Source organism: Leptonotus elevatus, chromosome 5 (genome assembly GCF_054856555.1).
Source record: "Leptonotus elevatus isolate MCC_2025b chromosome 5, RoL_Lele_1.0, whole genome shotgun sequence".
In the NCBI taxonomy this organism is placed as follows: Eukaryota; Metazoa; Chordata; class Actinopteri; order Syngnathiformes; family Syngnathidae; genus Leptonotus; species Leptonotus elevatus.
The window spans coordinates 11,408,916-11,429,885 of NC_141243.1; the positions used below are offsets into that span (position 1 = coordinate 11,408,916).

Sequence of the window (20,970 nt, forward strand, 5' to 3'; positions counted from 1 at the left end):
ATGACTACACAGCTTTATCCAAGCCTGCATTTATTTGGGTTTCATTTGGAATCAGGATGTCATTTGTGCAGCTGTTCTAGGCTCATCATTTAACCATAATTACTCTTTAATGAGTAAAAAGGGTGCGGCGATTAAAAGCAGTGCTTCAGCTGTAACCCTTTTCAAACAGCTATAAGGTCCTTCTGTTGCTATGTTTAAGACTGTTTGACTTTAAATTTATGCGGACTGAAATAAAGTTTGACATCTTTGATGTCTACATAAAAAAAAAAAAACATATTCAAACATTAAACAATCGTAAAATGTATCATTGACGTCAATATGAACTTGCCAGCCAAGTGTTGGAATATTCTGTCCTTCACTGCGATTGGTCGCTCTGTGTTTCTGGGGTATGACCGAGGGCAATTAAGCACGGTGTTTCATAACTTGTTAGCGTTATTTTTAGCACTCCCAAGTTCACAGATGATGCACACTACTGACACCTACAGGTCTTAAGTGGACCAGCAATAGCAGCTTTGAGTATGTGTCACAAGAGATGAACTCATTCAAGTCTAAAGTCATTAGTTTGAGTTGTTTTGTTGAGTTTGATGTTGCTGAGCATCAGATACACTAAAACTACCGCTAGATGTCTACATTATCTACTTTTACTGTCTGACTGACCTGCACGCCCAAACACACATGCACACAAAGACCAGGCCTCAGTGGTTTCCTAGGTCCCGTACGTGAGGGGTTCCAGATGTTGGTAGGGAGAGATGTGTTTGTTTAGATTAGACTACACAGCTGAGGGATAGATTAGTTCTGCCTGGACCGTGGAACGCCGTGCATTGGTGCGGTGGTGATTTTTGTGTCCTGGCCAAGTCATCCAAGAGGAAAGAGAACGGGAATGAGCGTATGGAGCGGCTGTTTATGTTTCATTTGGAGCTGCCCTCCGCAGCCGACCCGTGATCGACCCCGCCTGAAAGCTGTGTGGGCCCGTGGACGCACATGCACCCGCCTCAACCTACAGGGACTGCTTTTTTTTTTTTTTTTTAAGCCAGCAATGTCATGCAGCGTCATTGCTGCCCGGAGTGTTGCATTACAAGTGAGGCATTACACCCTCCGTATAATCAACAATTCCTCCAATGTACTGTATACTAACTTAATTGAGCCCGAGTGTAGCTTTTCTGATCAGCTTGCCTGAATTTAGGGCTTGCCATTTGAAAAGTGAGGTTTCTCGATCTATGGCTGATGGTCCCGACATTTGTGATTTTAAAGATAGGAACGGCTTGCAGTGAACTAGTTACCGCAATGGTGTACTAAAATAGGCAAACAAAAAACTGCAGAATAAGGGTCTCCTGTCGTTAACGTTTTTATCAGTACGTGTGTGGTCATTTTATTTGAGAGGAGACTGCGTAGTATAGTAATTCGTGGAGCATCCAGAGCTGGACTATACCAGCTCACTGGTGACAGGCACAGACTAGTACACCCTAGACTGGTCGCCTGCTAATCCCAGGACCCATTATTCCTTTTTTTTTTCTTTTTTTCATATTGACCTGATTGCTCTAATATGTTCTGAGTTTGGGTTTTTCCCTGTGTAGTATCTGTCCTGGTGGGATGTGGGCCATCACGTGCTGCAGACTTTTTTTTTTCTTTACCCAAGTTGGTCTCCTCACTCACAGCAGTGTTTATAAGCACTCTGACACAGGAAGTTGTGTTTATTAGACAAAGCGACAGAGAGTGATGTGGATGGAGAGGCTTGCTTACACAAAAAGGTGAATGTGTCGAACCTTACAGCCAAATATTTTGCAGAGGATCTTTTTTTTTTTATTTTTAAGATTCCACACTATCCCCCCGCCTCGACAGTGTGGATAAATGCCATGTTTATGCCAACTGTGGCACTCACAGGAAGTAATTTGCTGGAACAGGAAGTTGTAGTATTGTTGTTTGCCCTCGACCTCCAGCTGACTTGGCTTTCTGCTCATCTTCCAAGTATCACGTTGCAGATGTGGATTTCCCGATTATCCTCCATTAAGCTGTATCCACGATGATGCAGCGGGGAGTTGGAATAAGACCCCCTCTTCTTTTTTTTTTTCTTTTTTAAGCGCTCCACCCGGCTGCAAAATGGAAAACGGAGCCATCCCTCGGCATTCTGGGTCCAGGCAAACACAGGCCAAATTGTAAAGAAAATAGCGGCACCACCTGCCTCTAATTAAAACAGTATCGCATAAACATTGGCCTTCCTGTAGGACGGGCCCTCACGTGTTCGAAGACGGCCCGGGATGTGGCTCAGGCTGGGCAGCGCGAATAGGGTGGGGGTACGATGAGGAGAGAATTTGCGAATGGGCCTTTTGAAGCTGGAGTTGAAACAGGATGAAGCCGCGCTGTGTTTAGCATGTAGCTTTAGCATGGGCTTCAAAGGTGAACCTCTGACACATTCCATTACAACATATCCAAGGCGTTTGGCTCTCAAACATTTATTTTTCTCATGGGAATAGAAGTTAATGAGTCAAACTACGTGCTCCTGGTTACAGAGTGCCATAGCACATAATTCATTTTGACCCTTCAATTCTGAGTAAAGCTCTGCTGTACGATAACTAGAACATTATTCTACAAAGTACTAGCATGAGGCTTAGTTTCTATCTGTTGAGCTAGCAAGCTTAGCCAGCTAAGCTAATGACTGTGATCCTGGTTGCTTAGACCAATAGCCCATTGCCTTTTATAATTATACTGTTATACGCTAACTTGAAGTCTTGTTACAATCCTTGGCACTAGCGAGCTTAGCTAACTAAGCTAACACAGCTAGCTCCGTATTCCTGGTTGCAACGTTTGCACTGACCGATTGCTTTTGAATGCTATAGTAAAGCTAGCTGGAAAAATAGCTAGATCAAAGATCTAAATATCTGCCAGATGTAAAGGAACAAGAACAACTTTTTTAGAAGTAAAAACAAAAACAAAAAGTAAATAAATGTAGCGTTAAGTCATATGACCTACGACTTGATGGAGTTGACAATGGCTTAAGACTTTGGATTCCTTTTTTTTTTAAGTTCTAGCCTAGTGCTTTTTGCGTGTGTGTATGGGGGGAGGGGGGCATAGTGTAGAGGCCAGGGGCCACAGGGGTAGACCCTTGGGATCCTGAGGTCATCTCGTAGAGGCCCCCACTATTTAAAAGCTCACCTGATACTCACCCTGTGGCCTGGGTGCAGAGTGAAGGCTCACAGCAGAGGGAAGGAGGCTGGAGGATGGTTGGAAAGAGTGAACAGGAGGGTGGTGGTCTTGGTGGGGCGGGGGGTTCTGAAATGCAGTAGAGGTTGCAGCTGTCACATCACTGTCATTGTTTGTGTCCTGTAAGTGTGTGTATAGCAGTTGTAGAATGTGAGGTCATTTGCTATATCATTACAGGGGGTCCTCAGTTCGCAATGGTCCGTCCAAGCCCAGGTTTCAAATGTGACATCGTACGATGAACTCGTTTGTGCATTTGCATAAGAATACGTCATCACGAGGCACAAGAAGTTGGGCTTAGTTATTTTACTATTGTACTGTATTTGTTTTATGTTTATGGCCCTGAAGGGTTTTTCATAGATTTACTACAGCTTTAACTTGTGACCGGTGATAGACTCTATGGCTCTCTGACTTGTGTACAAACTTGGGTATGTCGCCGCTATAAACTAAGAACATCCTGTATGTATTCATTGAAGTCTAATGTTTGTCCTCAAGCAGAGGGCACTTAATATATTAGTAGCACTTAATTTTGCATAAAACATTTAAAGATGAAGTATAATTGGGAGTTGCTTGTCAAATGCAACACATTCTGAGACGAAGAGTAGTCCAATGTCGCCACATTTGCCAACAATTTTCCCAGAAAAGATAGATAAAATAAATAATGTTTAATAGTATAGTTGTTTTAATAGGGTTTTAAGTAATCAGCATTCTTAATGGTAATACACGTGTAAATATACCTGTTGCTTAGCCCACTTTTAGTAAAATCTAAATAATGCTGCGTAAAGTGTTTTTTATTTTTAAAGTCCTGTTTTGTAGGTGGTCCTTGATTCATTAAAAAAAAAGTGGTTGATTGGGTATCAAAACAAAAAAAAATCGTACATTTTAGAAAAAATTGAGGGGATAAGACGAGTGTTCCGTTTTCGAGATACCGATTCCGATACCCAGTTTTGCAGTATCGGCCGATGCTGACACCGTACCGATACCTAGTTGTTGTTTTTTTCTAACATGAAAAAGCTGCCCTGCCATTGGTTCAGAGCATTCAAGGGCCAATAGGATATCTGGTCTCGGCATGCAGTGAACATGTCCCACATCAGTGAATGTCGTGCACAAGCAAGACACAAGATGCTGCATCCAAAGTCCTATATAGTGTTGGAAATAATGGTATTGGCATACTATTTGCCGATGCCGATACCACTGTTTTAATGCAGTATCAGGGCTTCTCTTGATACTGGTATCGGTATCTGAACAACACTAGAAAAAACACAAATGTGAATCCACGCACATCACACCGCAAATATGCGGTAGTCTTTAGGGATGTAACGATATCCAAACATCACGATACGATATCACGATATGAAGGTCACTACACGAATTATCACGATATTGTGGGGGAAGGTGGCGATACAAAAAAAGGTCACAATATTGTAAAAAAAAAAAAGGAGAGCTCATACTAAAAAAAAACACACACAATATTGTGCTTTTGTACATAACAGTAATGAAAAATATTATAAAAATATATAAATATTATATATAAAAAATATCAATAATCTTTATATATATATATATATATATATATATATATATATATATATATATATATATATATATATATATATATATATATATATATATATATATATATATATATTGAGGCACTTACTTACACATTGAGTTCCTCCACATATTGACTCTGTTCACAAGCATATTACGTTCCCCTTCATCTGACCATTAGCGTGGATTTTAAACAGGGCCAAAACATGCCTTGTGAAAATTTAACTGCACTAAAAAAACAGCAACCAAATGGTGCTAGAACTTCACAAATGTAAATCAACAACAATATATTGTGGCAGTTTTAATATTGCGATATCATGATATTGCTGTTATCGTTACATCCCTAGTGGTCTACTGGATTCCCTCACTATTTATGTATGTAAATGCCAAAAGGTGATTTTAATGACTTAATACCGTTTGACTGCATATTTGTTTGCCAGTGTGTAATGTTGCAACAGTTTTTGCTAACAGTTTGTGCTAACGTTTTATTTAGGCTCGTATGCTAGCTATATTATCCATAAGCCTTATGTGAAGTTGGTTTGATTCTGTTAAATAATTGAACTACTAAATACAGTTATCAAATATGAGTTAATTGTGCACATGCCAAATGCATGGCGTTGGCATTTTATGGTCCTCTCCGTTTCAAATGTTTTTCCACCATCTTGTGACATCTATAATTCAATTACAAACCTCTTTCAGAGTTGTGACATTTATGTGCAAATTTTTGCAGCAGGGGTTCGGTCCCTATCCTCCATGAGTAATCGGGTTCATTGTAGCCTTTTGTACAAAACAGTATATAAAGAAGATATCACTGTACAAGACTGGTGTACTCATAACCCATAACTTTGACCAGATGTGACAAATGAGCACTGTGAGATTAATACACGTGCCTGGGACGCACGGCGCTTGCTATGAACAGTGCTGGCATTTATTATGGATGTTGACTTTTTTGCTGCATTAACCATAGTGTACTAACTTAGTACGACTAAGCAGCCAGGATAGACACACACTGGGCTAGATTTTCGTATACAGGCACACTTGTGCTAGGCATAAAAACTGGCGTATCTTTTTTTATGCCGTGACAGACCGCGCCATGCTGGGCAGCATGAGGGCGTTTTCTTTTACACGCCCTGTGCGTACCTGACGATTTGGTGACAGATGGTAGACTAGGCTTTAGACCGGGTGAAACTGGTTCTTAGTTGTGGCGCAGGTGGTGTAATGTGATTTTGGCAAATTTCATCAATTTGCTTGCTGCAGATGTCATCGTATTTCATTCATAAATATGACAACAGTGTTCAGCATTGCAGAAATCAATCTGTGATCTGTGAATATCCTGGGCAACTTAACATTATCCACAAGTAGAGAACTGCTCGCAGTTCCTTATCAACGTACTTTGCGTGCTTTGATCTTCTACATGGACTCCAGCAGGTATATTTCTGCTTCTGTCAGAGACAGTTTGTCAATTTAAAGCGAAACTGCTTCCATTGGCCAGAAAACAAGTCAGCTGTTTTCACTCCCACAATTGCGCAGACGCCCCTTTCTGCCTCAGCCTTTCTACAGAAATACCAAAAGAAAGAAAACTTCACTTATGCACAGTTAGACTGGAGGTTTCTCCTGTTTTTCCCCCCAATAATTGAGTAACAAATAAATAAATAAAAATGCATTTGCCATTTATGTTTAACACTTATTGATAGTTTATCCACTTTTTTTTCAATCATTTAAACCAAAAGGTTTTGTTTGTATGCATTCATCATGGGTGTCGCTCACTGTATATGCAGATTTTTGCTGTTCGCGGGCCGCTGGGTCCCTACGCCCCACAAATAGCAGGGGTCCCACTATACTCAATGAAAGGACCCTACAGGTCAATTTTTATTTCGGTACGATTTGATAGGACAACACGTCTTTTCTTGACTTCAACCTTTGCATCTGTTTTGCATCGCGTGTGATTGAGAGCTGACTTGACAGAGTTAGTGCTCATTTTGTTGTAAGCACAGTGGGGGGGCCAGGGGGTTGTGTGTGCAGAAGACGTCCTTTCTTGTGGAGAAGGGGGGGGGGCAGATTGTGGCTTACACGTATGGATGAGCCCGTTTGTTTTACAGGCATAGGAGCACACACACACAGTCACATAAGCAGAGTTGGAATTTTGGTCAACTCGGACAAGGCTTACTATGCTATTTTCTACTCTATTCATTTTTTTCCCTCTCCTTTCCACGCTCCGTCTCCAACCACTCTCATTCGGCAGCGACTCAAACATGGCCACACATCCCATGCTTGTGCTATTTTTGCACAGAGCATCAAGCTTTCTTTTATTGATTGTTGTGTTCAGAGGGATCAAATACATGCGAATGGCTTTCTTTGCCACCTAAATTCAGACAAAGTTTGTGTTGACCAGAAAGTGGATTAAAGCTCCGTAGAAAGGAATAACATTCCAGCGTTGTTGTGTTAAACTTTATGAGTTGATGAAAAGTACAGACTAGCTGGTGAGGGATTTAGTGTGGGGAAACATTGCGCCTGTGGTACACCTTTTTTTTTCTTCAAGCTAGCTGGCCCTCATTTGAAAGCAGCTTTGTGTACATTACCCATAAAAAGCTACAGTAAAACCTCCAAAGTTGAATACCGCCCATTCGTGGGTGACTTCCAAATTGTTCTCATTTCAAAACGAAGGAATGAAATGAATTAATTTGTCACTATTTTTAAACCTATTAAGCCAATGTTTTAATTTACATTTTCACATTATCTGACTGCTACACAAATACTAGTGCACAGAGATGTTAGCTGCATATAAAAATGTAAATAAAGCAAAACGACTCACCCAGGAAGTTAAAGCATAAGTGCGTTTACGTTTGTGTCTGCTCGGTTGAAATTATTTTACATGTAATTGTAGTGCTAATGTTGTACTGAGCAACCAGACTCTTTTCTACGATGTCACAATAAGTTCCTTGTAACGATAATCATACATTTTTGATACAGATACCAAATGCTGACTACCACTAGTACTGTTTATACATAAAATAAAAAAACAATGACATAATATACTTTTAAAGAAAGACCCATGTATCCCACAATAGCATTTTTCCTTAAAATTGCATGAAATTGATCACAATTTTCTATTCTTCTAATTTCTCATTTCTAGTTCCTCACCGTAAAACAGCCACAAGAGTCGCGAGTACCGATACCTTGAAATAAGGCTGTGTGTCTGCCCGATATCGATACTTGTTATCGGGACGCACACATCCCTAATAACCGATGCTCTTCTCTGTTGACATCGCACAAATCCATTTGAAGTTTGTCTTTGTGTAATAAAACTACTGTACATGAAACGAAAACTCCATAAAACTACTAAAAATTTATCATTTTGTTGGATAGTCAGTCTTTTTTAGTAATGGTAATGGTTAGTCTAACTAACTTGTATGTATTACTCATATTGTAATGAAAAGCCAGACCCTTTCCTACATGTCACAATAAGTTCAGTTTTTGGGTCCTGTGGTTATCAATGTAGTGTACTTTATCTATTTGCCTGGTATCCTTATGTGGTGGCATCTTAACAAATGCCAAAGAAAAAGAAAAAGCTCACTGAACTGAAGTCTCACAGCATTTGACGTTTGAGGTGTCTTTCCCCCCCAAAACTTCAGATTTGATGACTTGCGCGCGGTGTTCAAACTTTGACCATATATGTGAATGACTGTTTTTTTTTTTAAGTGCTGGTGTGAATGTGTGTTTACTTGTGTGTGTGTGTGTGTGTGTGTGTGTGTGTGTGTGTGGGGGTGTGTGTGTGTGTGTGTGTGTGTGTGTGTGTGTGTGTGGTATAAGGTGTTCCCACTCTCATTCACAAATGACACCCTGAGAGATGCCTCCAAGCCGCTCTGTTTACATTTTGCATTCTTACAGGCGTTTGTATACAAAAAGCAGAGAGAGGCCTGCAAATGACCGAGCACAGGAGACTGTAAAGAGAATTACCCTCTTCCCTCCTTCCCTCCCGCTCTCTCTCCTTCTCTTTGCCAAAAAGGTCTCTCTCTTTTACCCCTCCTGCACTCCCCCCCATCCCTGGCTGGAGAGAGTGGCCTCAGAATGCCAGATGTATTACAGAGTGAGCCACGGCAATGTAAACACTCAGGCCTGCCATGAGAGCAGGGTGGTCTGGCCGCCCTCCCTCTGTCCCTCTCTCGCTCTCTCCTTCCATCCCTCCCTCCCTCCCTCTTCCTCCTTACCTCCCTCCCTCCCTCCCAACGCTGCTTGCCAGAGAGGTGGAGGAAGCGGCAAACAGCAGAGGGAGAGTGTGTTTGTAGCGAGAGCATAGTAGTGGCAGTGTTTTTCAATGCAAGCATACTATAAGGTTGTTTGGAAACTGTCCAGCCGCCCCTCCGGCACGCACGCCGTCCAACACTGGAATCGCAATTCCTGCAGCAAGGCGTCATAGAATCTGGCAATTACGCCGATACCACACATGCACATGTGACGGCGAGTAAAGATTTAGAGATACAAAACATTTCCGCTCTTGCCGAGGCTTCGCAGAGCCAGACGGTGTCAGTTTGTGTGTCGCACAAGTTGTTTGTATGCTACCGGAGGCGTTCCAATGAATATATTTACTTCACTGCCTTTGAGGGAAATGAATTGTTATTAAGGGTGTTCCGATCAGGGTTTTATACTGTTGTTTCCGATACGATCACCCGTGAGTGAGATCAACCGATACTAATTCTGCTCACAAGGATTAGCTGCACATGCTTTTGCTAACCATTGTTTTAATAATTGATTAATTCTGTCAATTGTATTTTCAATTAAGTGACGAATCAGATTAAAAACACATTCGATCCAAATTTCCATCCTTTTGTGATACGAAAACAGAAAAAAGCAGAAAATGCAAATATATATATTATGATTCCGTTACTGGTTTGGTCTGTGAGGTGCAGTGTTAAGGAAAGGGGAAAGGGATGCTACACTACACACAAGCCAATCTCTAGTTGGCTGCATGCTGCAAAGTACTAGCTGCGTGTGATGAGTTTTTTGTGATCGTCAATGAAAGGCATTGATCGACATGCCGATCACATACTTTTCTATGGAAATTGGCGAAGCATGATCAGTGGCCCATCGATCAGAGCAACACTTGTTATTATTATTGGGAAGAATGATGAACTATTGGTTAGCACATCTGCCTCACGGTTCTTTGGTTTGGGGTTAGAATCTTTGCATGTTTGATTTGATGAAGTCTCTATTGGCCCGAAACCTCCTTTGTCACGATTTGATCAGTTTTTATTATTTTTACACATTGGTCAGTCCACATGGTGTTATTTTATGAATATATTGACCAATCTAAAGTGATTCAAAGTGACTTGTGCTCTTTGATGATGCATTGTTAATTGTTGAACAAACTTGCCATATTTGGGGCCTCCTGAATAGTAATGATTTTGGAGGTGCAATGATTCAGCCCTCTGTTATTGACTGGTAACCAGTCCAGGGTTTAACCTTAACCCACCTCTTAGCCCAAAGTCAGCTTAGTCAGGCTCAAGCTCACCTAGCATCCCAAATCGACAGTGCAGGAAAATGGATAGTATGGGAGAAAGGGCAACGCGGTGGAATAGTGGTGGTTAGCACATCAGCCTCATCATTCAGGTTCAGGGCTCAAATCTAAGCATGTTCTGATGCTTGCACGGGTTTTATCATGCCTCTACTCTACTCTGACTTTGCTGTTATTTTTCCAGGCTTCTGATGAGTGAAATAGTGCTTCATTGCCAGCAAGTATATTTTCATTTGGTTGGAGGTTTTGTTAAACCGTCATTGTAAGTGGCTGTAGATTTTTACATTTGGTAAGATGTGTAATCTATTGAGCCTGAAGGAAATTCTGGATCAGTGAACGTTTTTGGTTGCAGGACCGACGTGGGTCTCTAATGCCATCTGAACATTATCAATTGCCATTGTCAAGGAATCATCTTTAAGTCCGTGGACATGTGGTCCATGAATGTGAACTCCAAGTAACCTTTCAATTCAGGACCGCTGACGTAACCACGGCAACTTGACGTAAAAGCGAAGAAGTTTGGTGGGGGAATGAAAACAATTTGTCGTAGTGAGCGTGCGCCATGCTTTAGGAATGTGCCACTTGGGGACACCTGGAATCACAGGGGCTATCTTTCCAGGAAATGACGGAGAGATGGCTGCTGCAGATTGGCTGCTTCGGCCGACGGGATGTTGGCCAATCAAGCAGCGGCAGGGAGGGGCTCAGCTGTGTTGAATTTGATAGACACCGATACGAATTTTCCCAACTGAGCCGGAGCAACAATGTGCTCAGATATGGCACAGTTATTTTTAATTGTACGCCAGCCACAGCATTTTCTAGCTCTCCTTCCAGTACTGGGTGAATCTGCTGGACTTGAATACCTTCTTTTTTTCTTTTTTTTTGAGTGGAGGGGGTGTGAGGGTAGACCTGAATGAAGGCAGCAACGTGGAAGAATCTGCCCATTGAGAGAGTGTGTGAATGTACACCTCATTCCGACTGCTAAATACACCCATTTTAGGGGCTGCAGGGGCCGGACAGGTGATTAGCATAATCAGGGGCGAGGGAATCCATACATATGTTAATGCCGGGTGTTGGAACTGGTGATGGGGGTTTGAGTGTCGTAGCCGCACATGGAGGTAACACATTTATGTCACAGCACTTCCCTTATACGTCTACTCATCTTTTCTCATTTCTAATTCAAAATTTTCCCCTCTCCAAATCAAACTTATATTGCGGTGTCCTTCCTCCATGTGGTGGCCCCCTCCGACCTGAAAAGGGAGAAAGCAGGGGACTGTAGTAAGGGGAGGGCTTCACCCAGGGTCAGATGGGGTCTCGGCTCTCAGTGAGGCCTTTCATCACATATTTGTGGCTGTATGCACACCTGCATTGCTGAGCCCACATTCAAAGCTACAACTGCACTTTTTTTGAGAACGGCAGGGACCGCTGCCCAAAAAAAAAAAAAAAAAAGATCTCCCAAACTTTAGCTCACACTGCACCCCCACAAAGTTTGGAGAATGGTGCCTGTATATGCTGTATATATATTTTATTTAGCAATGAGGTGGTGAACATGAAGCCTGTGGGCCATAAACATCCAGTCCGTGCAGTTAATCCGGACTGCCATGCGTTTCTAAAAACAAATAAAATCAAAGAGGAACTATTATAAAAATTCCACAAAAACACTATCATGTTTGACTACTGCTGTGCCCCCCATTTACACTTCACAGTCCCTACTCGCTGCTTGATAGTGATGCATTTCCACCCGCAGATCCAGGTAACAAAAGTTACTATTTCTCATACCTGTTCATCTGACATTCCAAGTGTACTGATCTGATGCCATATGAATGACAAATGGTCACTTAATGGTTGAGCAGATTGTTCCGTTTGAATGATTCCAGGCTAGATATTGACACCAATAAACACACATGCTAACGTTAGCGCAGCGTGTTACTGTGGTTTAGCTCTGGAAACTGCAGTATTTTGCAGTACTGTACTATGTCACTTGTCAAGAAGTAAAAACAGGACACTTAGGCGTGACACATATTCCCGGAAGTGTCCACAATGATGAAATTTACACTAACGATATTGTTTCATAGGCAACTCAGTAGGGGTGAAACAAAATCCAATTCGAATATGAAATTGTTCTATTTGAAAATTGTTTGCATCCTTAAATTTTATCACACGACACCAGAGATGTACAGTACACCAGATATACAAAGTAAATCAGTTTGATGTTGCTGATGATTTGTTGTTGGAATTTAGTTAATGTGGATAGTTTGGGTTTTGGAGAGCTTTTTAAATACATATTAACAATAAACATGACAAGAGCTACAGCCCTACCATATCAAATCAAATCTTAATCGAACCAATCAAACATTTTTTAAACGTTTCAACCTTGAATCTTATTGGTTCCCATGTGTCGAGAATTGTATCGAATCGTCTTTTGTGGAGATGCACACCCCTATTCTGTATCATCCTTTAGCGTTTGTCATCATTTATTTATATGGAAAAAAAGTATTGGGACACATGGCCGACCCGACACATACAGGATGTTAAAATGGAGGAAAATATGGTGTTGTCGCATGACAAATTGAAGAACTGAGTTTCCTGGTCTAGTAACGGGTCTAGTAAAACCAAGAAGAGACAGCAGATGTTAGAAGGCAGTTGAGGAGGAAGAGCAATGATTTTGTGGTCTGATTGGTGGCAGCAGCTGAGTGGTTTTAAAGGCAGGAAGGAGGCAAATGGACAGCAGACATATATTGGGGATTTCCTGTGGTAAACCATACCTGGCGTCACAAGGACACCGAAGGGTTTTGTCACTATTCTCGTAGTGTGAGAGAAGGAAGTTGATTTATAGTCACACAATGGTTTACCGGTACCTCCCCTGAAATACACTTCTCAGACAGTTTTGTTGTTGTTTTTTTCTCTCCTTTTAATGGAAACGTTACCCCTGCCCTTGGATCAAATATAGTACGATCTGGTGGCCTGCTCACATATGGATAGATTGTTCCTGAGGGGCTATTTTAGTCTCAGCATGGCGTCATATCACACTTACAAGTTATTGATCCTGCAAGGCTGTGTGTGCGCGCATTTTAGTGTACATGTCAAGTCATTTTTCCATCTGACTTTTGGGGTTCTCAGGGCATGGGAGGTCGCCTGGCGCTTGGTGGCGGAGAGATGACCTGGTTTCGGGGGGCTTCCTCCCCCACCACAGGGGGTCTCTGCTGATAGGGTCTCTAATCCAGCTAATCCTTTCTCGACACACACACATGCACACACACGAACATCCACAAATTCACATACGAAGCACACTTGCACACGCATTGTCATACAACACGCTCACGTCTGGTTCATTTACTACCATGAAGTTCTGTTTTTATGAGTTATTATTTGAGCTGTTAAAGAAATGCTTATTTCACCAGTCGGTTGCCCATCTGTGTGTGTTTTATTATTTATATTGTTTGTGCATGTTTTCCTTGCTTCTGTTGTCAAGCGTGCAACATGTGCATGCAGGGCGTGGGGCTCTGTTGTCATGAAAGCGGCAGAAATGGTGGGGACTTGGGGCGGGAGAAAAAAAAGGGGGCTCTGACTTTGACAGAGGGGCCGGGCTGATTGCCATCATGATCTGGCCAATCACAGTCCCGCTTTGAATAGAGCAAAAAAGGGAAGAGTGTAAAAAGGAGGAGGAGAAATGGGGAGTTCAGAGCTGAAAGGAAGGAAAGGAGGGAGGGTATAAGGGTAGGGTGTTGGGGGTCAGTGTCAGTTCCTTAGAAGCCCACTTTCTCTACCTCCATTATCCAGAAACGAGGGGAGCAGGGGTTAATGTTATGCAACACGCTGAATACTACCACTCACACAAGCCTTCTCCTCACTCATCTAACACTTTAGAGCGTTGATCTATTGGATTGTTCGTCATATTCACTCCAAGATAGATTACAAGCGTACGCATTATGGACAAAAGTATTGGGACAGCGGTTTTACCTTTTAGAACGTGTAAATGCACTTTGCAGCTTCTGGGAAGACTATAAGAATTGTTTTGCTCATTCGTTCAACAAGTGTTTTATGGTCTTCTTTTTCCATACATAACTTGTACAAGCATGCCTATTTGGACCCTAGAATAACAATATGTAATCACCAGTGCTGTCAAAGTTAAAGCATTAACTGATTAATTAATCACAAAAAAATATTGCATTAATCATGAATTAACGCAGATTAATTGCATATGTAAATAAATAAATAAATATATATATATATATATATATATATATATATATATATATATATATATATATATATATAATCATCATCGATTGTTAATTAAGATACAGTCAAATATATAAGATATTTTTGGCTCTAATCCACTAAGCAGTGTTCTGTAGCTGGTATAAAATTAAGTTTTTATTCATTAATTTTGCTGCATGTTGGTAATGTCATTTAAGTGTGCCATTTGCAAACCAATGAAATATGTGTACAATCTATGCAATAGTGTGAGTGCAAAGTGGCCCCACAAAGGGAAGAAGTGAGAAATGGAGATGGCACAGGAAGTAGTTGAACGTCAGGAACACCTTTCAGATGCCGCCACACATTGGGGTCAAGCAGTTTTGTGAGGAGAAGTAATATGGGAATATGTGTCACTGAGGAAACACATCTGTGTGTGTACACACACACACATTTTCTTGGTCCAGCTGGGGTGTTAATTTCACCCTGAGGCTGTGTAAGTGTTGACCCCAAAAACGCTGTAACCTCATGAAGTGAGGAATTCTGCACGCCCGAGGCCATAATGTGCTGTTTCCTGTCCGGTGACTACATTCCTTTAAGTTGTCCCTTCCTTCGTTCTGACAACTTCAGGTGGCACCCCACTACGCACGCACTACTGTCCCACAATACGAATAAATAGGATGCGCCTCTTCCCGTGTTGCAAATTCCTCTTTGCATTGGACTTGAACGGAGCCTGGGAGGTCAACTTTAACTCTCGAGTGTTGAGTGTGTCAGACAGGCCAGCAGGCTAGTGTACTGTCTCCAAATCACTTCCATGCGTGCTCCTTTTTTTTTTGGGAGGAAAGGAAGAACAGCGTAATGTCGCCGCATGTCGCTCTGCTTAGACGTGGCCTGCTATTAATGAGGAGTATTACAAACATGCGATCAGATGGGAATGCTTCTCGTGGTTCGGGGAATAAAAAGAAATCAAGTATGTTTTCCTAATGCCCCGAGACATGCCTCCCCTCTACCCCCCTCCCCCCCTCTTCTCTGGGTGGTCCGGCCCCAGCAGAACAAGCATGCTTATGTTTAACTTTAATGCCATTACAACGCCCTGCAAATATTCAATCTATGCCCGCTTTCACCAACCAAGCCGCATTGTTAAATTGGGTTAGGACGTCATAACATTTTGGGATTTTTCAAACACGCTTAATGCTTCATGTATGGGTATGCGGATACATACAGATCCTAGGAATTGGCCGTCTTTTAATAAACTGATTATGCACAAATTATTTAATAATGAATGTGCACAAATCTGCACTGGCTGGTAATGTTATCATTTTGCCCCCCAACCCCCCTCACACCAACCCCATCTCCACCCCACAAGAAATGGACTTTCCACCAAACCCTGCCACCAACGCAACAATCGATACATCAGACCCGGCTGCAGAAATAAATTACAGGGGGGGGCATTACCTTTTTTGGGGGAGCACACTTCTCCAACCTAAATCTAATGTTCTTCAGGATGAACAGTGGCGTTGTGACAACTGAAATCTAAAAGACATACAAAAGACAATGATGCAGTTCTGTGTGCATTTATTCAACTTAAAAGTTCATTAGCAACAAAGCCAAACGCCAATTCTGTAGACAACTATGTCTAAAGAATTGGCTAGTAGTTGCCTTTATCGATGTATGGCTGTGAGACTATGCTACATTTCTGAGTTAATAATAAGGGTCGGCATGGCTCAGTGGTAGAGTGGTCGTCTCCCATCCGTGAGGTTGTGGGTTCGATCCTCACCCCTGGTAACCATGTTGAGGTGTTGTTGAGCAAGACTCTGAGCCCCGGTTTGTTCCCAGTGAGCCGGGCAGTGTCTTGCATGGCATCAGCCGACCACCGGTGTGCGTGGGTAAATGTAGATAAAAAGCAGTCCATTTACCATTTTTTATCATAATGCATGGATCTTGGCGCCAAAATTCAGGCATATGATAGAGTTTATTTATGAAGGTGTACAATTTGGTTCTGGCTTAAATTAGGGATGAATGCCAACTCTCCCAAACTAGTTATTTTTTCAGTTATTTATTTGTTAAACATTTTCGACTATTTTTCATTAACGCATGATCACGTTAGTTAGCAGAAGTAAGCGTTCTAACCCAGTTCTTTCCATGTGGCGTGGCATTCCTCTAGAAATGAGTCTGCGGACATGTTTGCACGAGTGCAGTCGCATGCGTTAGTCTACCCGTGTGTGTTTGTGCGAGAGGCTTTGCCAGGGCAGTTTGGCCGTGCCGGGGAGGAGGCGGCCAGCGGAAGGAGCTGAAAGGCCGCTTTTGTAGCCGGGGTGAGCTGTGAGCCGAGGGCGCACGCACAGGGCTTAGTCCCACCATGATACTGGGAGCAGAAGCTGGAAGAGAGCCACCCTCTTTATCACACACATATTCAGTCCACGTCGTCTGGCACGGTGTGTTCGAGTGGAAGCATCGAATGTTGATTTGCTCATTGGCTGGCTGTACTCGGAGTGCTCTCGTTCATGATACAAATGTTGATAAGGTTGAGGTCGGGCGTACATGACTGTGGCTTTGCTCTGCACGACTACAAAGGATCATTTCCCCGCTCACACAAATGTTGCAGCATGCACTGTCTCACGATGTGTGAATCCAATGAATGAATGAATGAATGAAGTCTGTGGCTTTTGCACATGTGCTTAGACACTCACTGGTCACTTTGTTGGTTCCAATCTAAAGAGAGCTAATACAAGAGCTGTATGAAAAATGGTTGAGGCCATGTTGGTGGTGTGGGTCCAAAGTCTTAAACGTCAGTCACCATGGAATTAGGATTATACTTAATTGGGATACCCGACAAAATATATTTTTTTAGATCTTAACCAATTTTTAAAATGAGAGGCTACATATGGGAAAAAAATGGCGTGCGTGCTTACTACTCTTATAGTGTGTGATCTGTACTCCACCAACACTCAGGAGTCTCCTACAACAAAACAAAATGCCTCAAGACTGACTTAAGAGAGGCAGTTTGGTGCCACACATTATATACTGTACAACGAAGAAGTAGACAAGAATTCAAAGAAGCTAGGCTAATTGTTATCTGATATTGAGCTTGTGGTTACAAACTCTTATTATTAATCTCTTGCAATGAATGACTTGGGAGGCACATTATACAAACAAGGCCACATGAGTTTCAGGTTTCTTTCGAATTGCCTCTCATTACGTTTTACATCACAATCACAGCTTGGACAAACTGGGTGTGGACCGGACCACGTATATAAAAATTTGCTTTGTAAACACTGAAAAGGTTGAACAATGCCGATTGTCAGCACCAACTGATTTCTGAGCACATAGGGGAGAAAAAATCATTCTGAAGTTTAAACACATCTCACACTTAATGATTGATGATTAATGGTCAAGATAAAGAGACATCTGATAATCAGGACTTTTATGAATTTGATCAGAAATGAAGGAAAATGCTCACATTTTGCCTGATTGTCAACATATATGCGTAACCTGCTTTATATGTTTCTAAACTTGCAGCAGCACATGTGATTAGTTCAGTTACAGTAGGACATTTTGGACCCATGTTATTTAATTCTGTTTCACGCCATATGAAGTATTATATTGAACCACCTCAACTGCAATGTTCACTATTGGAACAGTTCTCAACAAGGCAAAATATCCTTTTAAAATAATATCAAAGTTGGGGCAAAAAAAAACGAGACTTTGAAGGCAAACTCCCCACAGAGAAGCAGACTGTTTTCTACTTTTCCTTTACTACTTATTTTATAACTGATACTAAATCTTATCAGTGCTTGTCTTCTAGCCCGGCGTTTGTACCATCAAACGTTTGAAAGCTCCTACTCTAAAATACATAAGCTCTGCATTATACAGTATTACTTATTGACGGTCTATCCTTTCCCGGCAGTGGGCGGGCGTGTCAACCAGGAACTGAAGTACACGCGACAGAAGATCGGCGAAGAAGCCATGTTCAACCCTCAGCTCATGATCCAGACGCCACGCCAGGAAGGAGCCAGTGTGCTGACGGTGGACGCGCTGCTACAGCACCTGGAGTCAGCCTTACGCGCCAGCAGAGTTCATGTTTACCTTTATAACCGGTAAATATCCATATGTGTCACCATCATTTCACACCTATTGAAAATAGCTCTACACGCAGCTCTATTACAAATTTTTCATAGATACAGTATCAAGTTGAAATCATATATTTGGTGTGATGACTACATTTCGTTTCTCCTTCTTTCTTTTTTCCCAGACAATGGAAATTGGAACATTTATGCTACAAATCAGGAGAACTAGTCACGGAAACACATTATATGGATCAGGTAAGATGGGCCAAGACGGTATTTTCTCTCTCTGTGGTGACATACAGTATATGCCATTCTGCTAAAAAAATAAATAAATAGCAGATTTAGACCTCCCTAAAATGTACTCAATTTCACCTGAAGATTATATTCACTAGCCTTTACAAAGATAATAATCCTCAGTTTTGATGAGGTGTTCATTTCATATCATGTAAGCTGAATTAAGAGTCCACAGCCAGAACAAATGGCGCATGTCTAAAATTTCTGTTCTCAATTTAGGATAACCTAATGTGTGTACATGTGTGTGTCACCAGATCATAGAAAAACTTCATCCCTGTCTCATCATCACACCTCTGGACTGTTTCTGGGAGGGAGCCAAGCTCCAGTCTGGGATGGCCTATTTACCGTAAGTAAGGTGTAGTTGACCTTTAGCTCTAAATCAGCTGGGATAGACACCCATCTTGAAATTGTTGTCATGGCAGCACTATAACAGTGAGCTTGTTTACAAGACAGCGAGGAAGCGATGGGGATCTCTGGATCTTGTTTTTCTATCTTTTATGTGTGCTTCCCAGGCACACTCAACCCAATCATCAGACTCCACAAGTGTATATTTGCATGTGTGTGTGTGTGTGTGTGTGTCCTGAATTCGTCCCCTCTGAAGGCTCTATTGTAGTGGTTTCTGGCATGCGTATCGCTGGCGATCGCTTCTCTTCAGCCCTGGGCCTCACATCATTGTCTGGCCTTTCTGTTGCTAATGGCCTGTTGCTACAGTAATACTTTTTTTTGCAGCATACGTGTGTTTGTGCGCACATGTGTGTACTTCTATGCGTGTGTGTCACTGGCTCAAGTGGAGTCATCTTAAGCAGTAGTTGCCTATCGATCTACGCACGCAATGCTTCAGTTCGTCCTTTTTGATGAGAAGTGGTAGATGAAGTTTTTACCATGTTCTGGTTGGGAGGCTGGGAATAATAACCCAAGCCTGGTTAAGCACATACAATGTGCTCTGAATGACAGAGAGAGAAAGAGAGAGATTTAGGCTGGAATGTGCGAGGCATGGAGAGCTTAGAAAGGACAAGGAGCGCTTGGAGCAGGAATCCGACCCTGGCACTGGGAGTTCCTCTGTCACCTTGCAAGGGTTGAAATAAAAGAAAACTTGGTGTTATTCCTTTACATGAATACTTGTCTGTCAGCCTCATGCCACCATTCTCCTGCTCGCATTTATGTTTGTCTTACTGAAGACAACATCTCGATCAAGCCCCCTTCTCAGAAACATTTTCATCCTCAATGCGGCAGTTCTATGTGCAAGCAATACAGTATTTTCTAATTGGTGGCCTTTGCTCCTGATATTGGCTGGTTTATTCAACTCCATGTCTGTTTTGAATGCATTACTTAGAAAACTGTAGCATTGCAGTATAAAAGGTCTTCTGACTAACATCATAGTTGCTCTTCTGATTCCATCTATCCATTTACGTTAGCACATGTCCGCATTTTGGGTTGTTTGCTTGTTTAGAGCAAGAGGCGCGGGTTACAACTCGGACTTGTCGCCAGTCAATCATGGAGCACATACAGACAAACAAACTTTCTCTCTCGTATACGCACTTATGAACAATTTTAGAGTCTTGAGTGAACCTAACATGGATGTTTTTTGCAATGTGGGAGAAACCCTAGGCATGCGCAGGGACAGCATTTTAGGCTGAAGCTGAGGTTCGAATCCCAAACTTCAGAAATATCAGGCAGGTGTACTAACCACGAGATTAATTGTTAGGTACAATTGTTTACAGTCGCTTGGAACAGGGCGACCAACAACAACCTTGGATAACGAGCCACGTGCTCCTTTATTAACATCTAGGTGCATGATTGATTTAGTTTTAGGACTGCAAATATGATAATGGCTTTCCGCAAAACCTTGTAAAATGTGCCGGAATGACCACGGCAGAAACCCATTGCATTACTATGGTCTAATTTAAAGAGAAACTGTGTTGTGTTCTAAATGGTACAGACCAACCCTGGTTCAAAAGGGCACCATCCGTCCATTTACAAGGTCTTACAAAAAACTCCACGAAGAAGTTTCCTACTTATTAACAACTCGACCAGCAAACACAATCACAGCACTCCATGATTGAGTTTTTTTGCTTAGTTTAGCTTTGCAAGAGGGCTACGTTCTGCTCTGCTAAGGGACATTACAGTCTTTATCTAACTTCTCCAGACATACTTACTATA

General features: G+C 42.0%; 1 protein-coding gene across 4 annotated transcripts in view; it reads left to right on the plus strand.

The window, feature by feature from the left end:
- The window catches only part of ptch1 (patched 1), a 59,145-nt gene that overhangs the window by 4,741 nt on the left and 33,434 nt on the right, over nt 1-20,970 (plus strand). For all 4 annotated transcript variants that reach the window (XR_015094850.1, XM_086076245.1, XM_086076246.1 and 1 more), the window contains 3 exons: nt 18,357-18,546; nt 18,702-18,771; nt 19,065-19,156. Coding sequence is in view for 3 of the 4 variants with exons in the window: in XM_086076245.1 (XP_085932371.1) it covers nt 18,357-18,546; nt 18,702-18,771; nt 19,065-19,156 (352 nt within the window). In the remaining variant the exon portion in view is untranslated. The remainder of the gene's footprint in view (nt 1-18,356; nt 18,547-18,701; nt 18,772-19,064; nt 19,157-20,970) is intronic.